The 9,640-nt window shown below is 39.9% G+C and overlaps 2 protein-coding genes across 2 annotated transcripts in view; one reads left to right on the forward strand and one right to left on the reverse strand.

Annotated features, from left to right (window-relative positions):
- Positions 1-8,270, forward strand: part of si:dkey-97m3.1 (fatty acyl-CoA reductase 1) — a 40,437-nt gene extending 32,167 nt beyond the window's left edge. The window contains exons 6-12 of the mRNA XM_032505525.1: positions 826-870; positions 957-1,075; positions 1,596-1,663; positions 3,633-3,804; positions 3,894-4,023; positions 4,920-5,047; positions 5,432-8,270. Of these exons, the coding sequence (XP_032361416.1) occupies positions 826-870; positions 957-1,075; positions 1,596-1,663; positions 3,633-3,804; positions 3,894-4,023; positions 4,920-5,047; positions 5,432-5,594 (825 nt within the window). The 3' untranslated portion in view covers positions 5,595-8,270. The remainder of the gene's footprint in view (positions 1-825; positions 871-956; positions 1,076-1,595; positions 1,664-3,632; positions 3,805-3,893; positions 4,024-4,919; positions 5,048-5,431) is intronic.
- A 209-nt stretch (positions 8,271-8,479) lies between these two features.
- Positions 8,480-9,640, reverse strand: part of LOC116673293 (endoplasmic reticulum-Golgi intermediate compartment protein 2) — a 6,736-nt gene continuing 5,575 nt past the window's right edge. Inside the window, exons 13-14 of the mRNA XM_032505534.1 lie at positions 9,425-9,504; positions 8,480-9,264 (exon numbers count right to left, since the gene is read on the reverse strand). Of these exons, the coding sequence (XP_032361425.1) occupies positions 9,184-9,264; positions 9,425-9,504 (161 nt within the window). The 3' untranslated portion in view covers positions 8,480-9,183. The remainder of the gene's footprint in view (positions 9,265-9,424; positions 9,505-9,640) is intronic.

The following is a 9,640-nucleotide window of genomic DNA, read 5'->3' on the forward strand; positions in this document are numbered from 1 at the left end:
TACAATTTAGAGACAGTAATATTGTAATGTAACTAATTACTCAAATGACAGAAAAGTAATCTATAATATATTACATGTTGGAAGTAACTTGCTCAACACTGGACATATGACCCACTATGTTCTGCTTCATGTATCCATGTACAATGTGACATGACGTGACAGTCTATGAAAGGAAAGAAGCGTGTAGCCAGCGCAGCGCAGTAGCACAACTGCTGTGCCTGCCCTGTGAGGATAGAGATTTTTGTGTATTTTTTGGCACCGGTGACTCAAGAATTGTTAGAAACTTCTTTTTTTTAACTAAATTGAGCTTTTTATGTTTTCAAAAAAAAGTGGTGGGTATAAAATGACTCGTGCTGAAATCTGAAAGGTACACGCACCCACTGTCTCCACTAAAATCAATGCATTCGACAAACGTATAATGTAAAATATAAATTGTAAGATCTATCTGCCACTTTAGCCGGGCATGAAGCCATCAACAGAAACGCCTCATGCACTTTATCTGCACCAGAGCATTATTAGACTTGGGGCAAGCCTTGGCCACATAATGGCTCTCTGTCCTACACGTTAGACACTGCAGCAGTCTATAACCACTGGTTTCATCCTTTTTTAATGTACTCTAATTGAATTTGACAATCGCTGCTTCCCAGCGTCCCCTGTTCTCCCAACGCAGGAAGTAAGATAACTCTGAACAGCTGATGCAGCACATGTAAACATAAACTTAACCACATATGTGGTGTGAGAAAATCTATAAATAACCAACGTTGTATCTGACTTGAGAGAGAAAACTCTAAGTATTTCCATGGTATCTCTTCTCTTACACCTCAGGGTTGGATCGACAACTTCAACGGGCCAAGTGGAATCTTTATAGCTGTAAGTAGAAACGTTAAAATCTCAAATCTTTTTAAACACGCAGACATGTTTTGGAGTCCTAAGACTAAATGTTCTCCTATACTTAGGCTGGAAAGGGGATCTTGCGCACTATGAGAGCCAACAACGACGCGGTGGCTGACCTTATCCCTGTGGACGTAGTCATCAACCTCACACTGGCTGCTGGCTGGTACACCGCTAAACACAGGTTAGTGCCACACCCACAGGTTTGTTTAAAATCTGTAAACCTGGGTCCCTACTCTTAAAGGACAAGTTCACACTTTTTCAAGTCTGAAAGGTCTTTTAGGGTTACCCCTAACTTGAAGGTATCTACATAAGAGTGACTGGTTACGGTCAGACGTGTCGTAAACAAGTGCTAAACATTTATGACGTTTCTTTAAGTAAGTGTCATTCGGTTTTGTCATGACGAGTTAGGGTTCATGTGTCATGACAGTGTCGGGTGTTCATGAGGGTGTCATGTCACTCTTATGTAGATACCTTCAAGTAAAGTGGTACCCTTTTAGTTCAAAACTGCTGTGAAGAGACAGTAACAGAATGTTGTTCTAAAAAGTCTGCATGTCCTGTCTCTGTAATATTCTCTCACTATTACCTGTGTTTAAAATCACATTTATAGCACTTATTTTCATAGCTTACAACTCTAATAGTCCAGGAAATGTATACAAACATGTGTTTTTATTGGTGTTGTGACCTTCTCCCACACCTTGCAGACCAAAACCAGCTTTGGTGTACAACTGCACGACCGGCGGCATCAACCCGTTTCACTGGGGCGAGATCGGTACGTTTTTTTTATTTATATATTTTTTTTGTCTTGCTTAAAGGTAATAGAAACCAGCCACTGCAGGCAGATTCTTCAGAGCGGTTTTGTCTGTGCCTGCTGGCATCCCACAATATTGCTGTCCTGTTCATCATCACAAATCAATACTCGGGTGTTGTGACACAACGACCCTGTGATGTAGTTGTTTGGGGTTGGGGCTCTTGTGGGGAGTGTCTGCCACCTGCTGGAAAGAGACGGATGTATTAAACATTTGAGTGTAAGTAAGTTACTCAAGACTGGTTTTACAGCAGTTTCTGGATACAGTATATTCTTTAGTATTCTTGAGATAACAAATCATTCTTTTTACATTGAAATGACCGAAAGCCTCACATTTTTCATAAATGGGGAAAAAAGCAAATTTTTGCAAGGTTATGCAAGGTTTTGGCCACACGACTGTTTTGGAACGTCCTCCCAGTAAAAACAGTTTTTCCTATTTTGTAGGTTTGAAGAGCTGAGGTAATGCTAGTTTACATACAAAATACATTATTTGTACGTTATGAAAAGCAAAATTTGGATGGATTGGCATATTTTCTACAGACATTTATGGTGCCAGAAGGGTGAATCCTACTGACTAGGGACCCTGTAACTTTTCTGGTGAGGTCGCCATCTGTCGTTTTTTAAACCAAACATTTCAAAAACTCTGGATTTCCACGTATTACAGTACAGTTATTCCTGTCCCCTCAGGATTAATCATAACCACTTTGGTGATTCTCTGACTTTATTCTGGAATCCGCATCAGGTCCAAATTTTAAAATGTGTACATTTTAATTACATGAGGGAAAACCGTGTTCCCATCCCAGTGGTCATCACATACAGTGGGATTAGAGGGCTGTGGATGTCAGACTGGCAGGATGACAAGGGTCCCTTGCTTTTTTTTTTTTTTCTCTTAGATTAGCAAACATGCTCGCTTCCCAAAGGAAATTGCAACCAGATGGATAGTAGCGGGATTAGGTCTCATTGCTGCAACTCACTGTTACGAAAGAGGAAACATGTATTCTAACCTCGCTGGCCCAATTCAGAAAGGAAAAAGGAATGGAGCTAATCTAAAACCCAATGATCAGACAAGACCAAAAAACTAAGACAAAGGGATGAGTTTTTTTTTTTTTTGTTTGTTTGTTTGTTTGTTTGTTTTTTTTCTGGTTATGAAAAGTAAAGGAGGATTCAGCTCCTTGTTGCTACCAAGAATTGTGGGTACTCTGGCCCAGTCTCTTTTTATTGTTACTCTCCCCCAGACTTTGAAGGGCAGCTCAAGGTTAGTGGCGATACTCCAGGCTTCATCCACAGCTGGCTGTCACCTCGGATCTGGTCATCTCAGCCCCTGCAACCACTACATATCTGTTGCCATGGAAACGGAACAGTGCAGGGCCTTGTGTGTGATGTCTGTAGTCACATGGCTGCCCTCTGTCTGTGGGTGGATGGAGGAGGGGCCAGCTGTGCTGCCCAGTGGGGGTAGTCTTTGTGTGGCTCCTTTCTGCCTGATATTGCCCCAGAAATGAAAATCATGCAATGATTAAGGCCAGCCATGGTTCCTGGAAGTCGTGATCCTAGTATAGAAAGTGCAATTTGTGCGTTTACCTATTTGTTACCCATTGTTCCTGGTCAGTGGATGTTGATAACCTGGATGATTTAAAACTTATTTTTTTAAGGATCTTTTCATCATGAGATCCCCACTTTTACGGCAAGGCTTGCCATTGTTTGTGCCTCTTATATTTACCATTACATTAAATTCACAGAGCTAAGCATCTGATTTTCCCAACAGTAAAAATAACTGGTGATCTTGAACTCTTACCGCTGTTGGTACAGTTGTTTCCAAAATCTATTTAAAGACTCTTCTAACTATCTAGATAAATAAGTATTTTACCCTATTGGCCTTTTATCTCGTAGATGAAGACTGTATTTTGTTGAACCAATCCCCTGCGCCTTTTTGTAGAGCACCATGTGATGTTGTCCTGGAAGAGGAACCCGCTGGAACAGGCTTTCCGCCGGCCCAACACCAACATCACTTCCAACTACCTGATCAACCAGTACTGGATCCTGGTCAGCCACAAGTTCCCTGCCCTCATCTATGACTTCTTCCTGCGACTCTCTGGACAAAAGCCGCAGTAAGACTCTCAGCTGTCTGTCGCAATTGAAATCTGAAAAAGTTAATGTGCGTAGTTACCTCTGACCCCCCCTCCCTCTCTCGCTGTAGGATGATGCGCATCTTCAATCGTCTGCATAAGGCAATCGGCCTGCTGGAGTATTTCAGCAGCCGGGACTGGGAGTGGAACTCTGAGAACATGAGCATGCTGATGAGCCAGCTAACCCCAGAGGACCGGAAGGTACGCTTATCCACATACATGGTGCCAGTTTGGGCCAATGTTCTACCTATTTAGGAACCAGATTGTTTGATCCAGTCTCAAGAAATAACTTGCTTCATCTGACACCATCTAAATGGCTGCTGTAAACCCCTTCTCACCCATCTGATGCAGGTTAAAACAAACTAAAATGCATTGGTAGAAAATGACGTAGACACCTGAAGTACAGAGTGCAACTTTGAGCTATTTGTTCTTTATTTTCCATCTTATGCCACTTTATACTTGTATTTCACTTAATTTCAAAGGGAAATATTGTACTTTTTAGTGTACTTTATCACCACCTTTATTACAAGTTACTTTGCAGAAGTGTTGCGTACAGAACGTGATAATAAATTATTGACTCAATAATAATGATGAAAGAATGAATGAATATTACTTCATGCTTTGGATAAAAATACGCAGTAGCATATAATATAAAGTACATTTGCTACATGGATGAAATAAACCATTGCTTGTACGTTAATGCCTTGGTCATAACAATCAATAACGTAGATCTAATAAAACATTCTGAAGCAACCATGCGCCATAATTACTGCTTTTACTTTTGACACTAGAAGTAAATTTTACTGATAATACTGTATTTTTACTTTTTTATGGTACTGCTACTTTTACTCAAGTAAAGGACATTAGTACTACTTTCACCACCAAAGACAAAATTGCTTTTTCTATTTAATTCTAGTATAGTGAAGAGAGCAAGCAGTTTAAGAAAGGTTTCCTCTGCTCTCCACATTAGAATAGTATTAGGGAGTCTATTGCTCCATATAGTGACTGACAGTGGGATTTTACATTTTGTTTTTTCATTACAAATCAACGAGCTTTGGTTTGTCTCAACTCCCTTCTAACTCTTTCCAATCTTTCAGACATTTAACTTTGATGTGCGCCAGTTGAACTGGCCCGAGTACATCGAGAATTACTGCATCGGCACCAAGAAGTATGTCCTGAATGAAGACATGTCTGACATTCCTGCTGCCAGGCAGCATCTGAGGAAGTAAGTCAACAAGAGTGCAACATAAATACAACAGGAAGAGTAGGCGGTCAATACATCAAAACTTTTCTTAGTAAATAACAGGCATTTCAGCCCAGTGCTAAGTGTTTTGACAATACCATCAGACACCAATAAATGTTGTTTTCAAAAATTCAACTGAGCAGAGATGCCCCTAACTATCCACATGACCCTTCCATGTTTTCAAATTAAATTGGCTTGCTTGTAATTTTAATGCAACATTGAATGTTGTCCTTTTTAGGTTTGACATAGTCCTCCTTTCTATGTACTCTCTTAATAGGCAAGATGGATACTAGTTTGCTTAAAAGTCAACTAAAACACACTTTAAAAACAACTTTTTTTCTAAAACCTTCCTCCTCTCTTTTCCAGACTGAGGAACATCCGCTACACCTTCAACACGCTGTTGGTGGTTTTCATCTGGAGGGTGTTTATTGCCCGCTCCCAGATGGCCAGAAACATCTGGTACTTTGTGGTCAGCCTCTGTTTCAAGTTCCTCTCCTACTTCCGTGCATCCAGTACCATAACCAACTAAGTCTTCCTCACCGCCTCAAACCAGATACAGCAGCTCTCTGCCTTTAGCTGTCGGCAGGATATAACATCTGAGACTCTGACCATCCACAATAGACACTCTAAATCCTTCTGTTAGCGTGGATTAGCTGGGGGCTCTCCACAGGTGGGAGGCTGCAGTTGTGTGAAGCACTCAGAATGGAGAAAAGAGGTCTTCTAGCCATGAGTTATTTGTTTAGTTCAGAAATCAGTACCTGCACTATTCAGTCACCAGACCAGTCCAAAAAATGTCATTCATGTTGTGTCTACAATTTCCTTCTCAAAGTGGCCAATTATATATGCAACAATAAGCCTTTTGCGTGACTTTGTGTGATTTGTTTTCATACTTGAAATATGGCAGTGCTTCACTGGCGGGTGATTTCTAAAAGTTTATTTTAGTGCTGTTTTTTACTGTGGGATATGCAAAGTCTCTCTTTACTTGTTTACTTGTCTTTGTCTTGCATTGTGTGTATCTGTTGCCTTTTTAAGATTACACCCCCAAAAACTAACTGGTGGTTGCCTGTCTTAAGGTCATTCCACAGATTGAGACTTGTATTTCAGCTAAATTCTGACTACACAAAACCGCATCACTAATTGTATCAAAACCTACAGATCTGCCATCTTCCCTGCTGTTGAGGTTGTCACTTATTTACTACAACAAACAATAATGTCAGTATGTCTCTGAACATAAACCTTGTTTGTTTGAATTCTCACCCACTTTTTGCCAGTTTGTACAACAGTTTGTACTGAAACTAAGTTTACTACTTTTACATATTTATACTTGCGTCAAATGCTGATATGTGGTTGACCCTTGGCAGTGTATCATATATAAATAAGAGTACATCAGAGTCAGGTTTATTTGTATAGCCCAGTATCACATTGTACAATGTCTCCCAACAGTCCCCCAACCAAGCCCAAGTTTTATAAGAATGTCCCCAGAACCTCAAGACATTTCAAAGAGGGACCCCCCCCCCCCCCCTTCCCTCTCCCCTCAGTGAAATGGGAGCCACAGGTGCAAAAGTTACAAATTGTAACATCAAGTTACAGTTGGACATGCCAAGAACAATGGGATTCTACGAGGTCCAGCGCTAATGCAGTAAATCCAAAATGAAGACTGGGTCCATCCGATCAGTGGTTCACACGTGCAAGAAGGTTTGTGAGGTTGGGGGACCAAGCTTGGAGCAGGAAATTCAGTGGAGTAGGGAGACAGGTCACTTGAAAGATGGAGGATTGGATGGAGTGTATTGTATTAGCGTTAAATTTGAGTCACAATGGCAATCAACAGTTTCTCTGAAAAGTAATTACCTGGAGATGAAAATCCCAATAGGTTGCATCTGAGTGTTTTGAACAATATTGGGACTCCTCAAGCTACCTGGATGAAAATATTCCATAAACTGCACGAAAAAGAGTTGAAACCCAAATTGTAAAAAAAAAAAAAATGTTTCCTTTATCCCAACAAAGAGCCTTGAGTCACCTAGGTAACTGTCTTTGGAAACTGTTGCAACTTGGGAAACATGTTAAAAATGTTTCTTATCCTGCAGCAAACAAAATGTTTTCATCCATGTGGCTAAAAGAATATTTGAGGTTTCTAGAAATGTCTTCAGAACAGCAATATGGCTAACCACTTGTTTTCCAAACCTCACTCAGTCTTTTTTTATTAGAGAAAGGGATTTTTTTTTTTTTTTTTTTTTTTATATAAAGGTTGTAGGACAGCTGAAGACATGAAAGTGGGGTATTGACATCTAGCAAAGGGACGCAGGTCAGAGTTGGACATGCGTCCACTGCGTCAAAGAGTAAACCTTTATATATGGGCGTCTGCTCTACCAGGTGAGCTAACTATGCGCCCTGTGATTTGAATGTAATGCTAATATATGAGGCACAAACTGAGGAGACCAGCACCTCCAAAGCAACTGCAGCAGGCTAGCAAGGAAGGAGCCAGCAGGGCACCGAGGAGATGGTATATGCCATGAGAAGATGAAGGCACTACTGACTGAAGATTTTTCTTAGTTCATGAGGCAGGCCTCTGGATACTGAGGAGGTCATGTTTTTAAAAAAATAAATAAAATAGCTAAGAAAGAACATACATTTATGCTAAGTAATACCATGAATTAGCAAGGCTGTGTTGAAAGCTGTAGTTTTTCCAATTTCCAACAGCTAGTAAACAGGACAGATTCATTGCATCAGTTAGTGTCCTCTGCAAATTCAAGCTGAAAATTCTGCCGAACAGAATATTTGAGAAGTAGTGGATGAAGTACGGAGCCTTGAGGTACAATATGCCTTACTTGATGGGGAGATGGACTACTATTTTAAAGCAAGTCAAATTGTTCTTTTTCTCTGGACCTAAATCACAAAAGTGCTAGGTTATAAACAAAGGATTTAAGGCTGTCCTTGTATTGCATCCTTGACCCCAGTTTAGATCTGTGAATTGCTGTGTGACTACCAAAAATTGTGTTTGACTGATCTTTGCTTGTCAAGTGTCCACCCCAGAGCTTCCCACAGTCTACCAAAAGTGTTAAGTGTGACAAGCAAGTCAGATGTATCCTAAGCAAATGAGAAAACTGTGTACAGGATTGTATGTGTTGCAAGGCTTGACAGAATACAAATAAGTTAGGAGCCTATATGGGGGGGAAAAGGGACAAAACTAAATAAATGTTTATGCAAAGCCCATGTCTGTGGTGTAATCATGGTAAATGTCTTAATTTAGGGGATAATGAACCAACAATGTCTGCAGCTGTACGAGGCCTGTATATTAAGTGGTGTCATCACAATTGTTAGTTATTGTAATGGTGTTACTGAGTCTTGCTCCTCTGTATGCGTTTCATAACAAAGTGCTGGAGCATCTGGTACTGTATGTAACACAACAGCAATACACATTTACAAAATGTCTGACCACTTTTTATTCACTGTTCAATCTGCTTGGCAAAACTGAAATTATTTAGAATTGCAAGTGTGCTGCAGCCCATTAAACTTTACTTCTACCTCACCATGTAGTTTCTTTACCAAACTTCAAAATAACCAGTCCCGTTAAAACTCATTCTTTGGCCTTTTGATAAAGGTTTTAAAAACGCTGGCATTTCAGCTACATAGAGCTCATTACAAGCTATTACAAATATTGGGATGACACAATACTAAATTAATGCAGTCGACCTCTCCAAACTGACTATAGTATTTGAAGACCATCCACATCTTTTTGTGATTTAACTGACGATTTAAATGTTTTCCACACATTAATCCTTTGAAATAAATCCTTACTTGTATTTTTGAATTTGTGGATATTTAAACTTTAATGGACAGTCAGTACAAACAAGCTGCTGTATGTGCTATACAGCATATGGAACAGAAAGCCCACCCTATTTCTAAAGGAACAAACCCCATCACAGAAAAGAAATCTTCAAACGCATAATATAACTGCAGCCAAAGGCAGCACATTTCTTGAAGTGCAACAATCTGATGGGAACTTACTATTTGCAAGTTTACAGTGTTTAACATACAGCTTTACCTTAAGTAGAATAAACACAATTTAATGGCATATTAATGATGTTTGGTGATGACCAAAAGCCTGGTCACTGAAACCGCTAGTCCTGAGGACCATTGTCAGCCAACAAAGGAGTCTGGTGATTGTTTAGATTGTTCATCTGGTTGTGTAGCTGCACATCCTGAAATAGATTCAGTACAGGTAAGTATTATATCTGCTTCATGGTGAAGTTTACAGTAATTTAATACAGACAGAAACAACTCCTTCTGATGTGACAGTAATGGAGACCTGTATTTTGGATGTGTTTTGTAAAGACCGTAGACCGTGTGGTAAAGACTCACCTCTCTGGGCCTGTAGACTCCAAGTTTGAGCCGACAGCAGATAGCATCAAAACAGAAGCCAACAAGTCCATGGAGCATGCCTTTATTAAAGAGAGAGGAACACACCACGATAAATGGATGAATTCAGACACATTAAATCCCATTTTAAGTAAAGATAGATAACATTAATTCCTTTGGAATCAGAATCAGAAATCAAAATCAGAAATACTTTATTGA

Source organism: Etheostoma spectabile, chromosome 23 (genome assembly GCF_008692095.1).
Source record: "Etheostoma spectabile isolate EspeVRDwgs_2016 chromosome 23, UIUC_Espe_1.0, whole genome shotgun sequence".
NCBI classification, from domain to species: domain Eukaryota; kingdom Metazoa; phylum Chordata; class Actinopteri; order Perciformes; family Percidae; genus Etheostoma; species Etheostoma spectabile.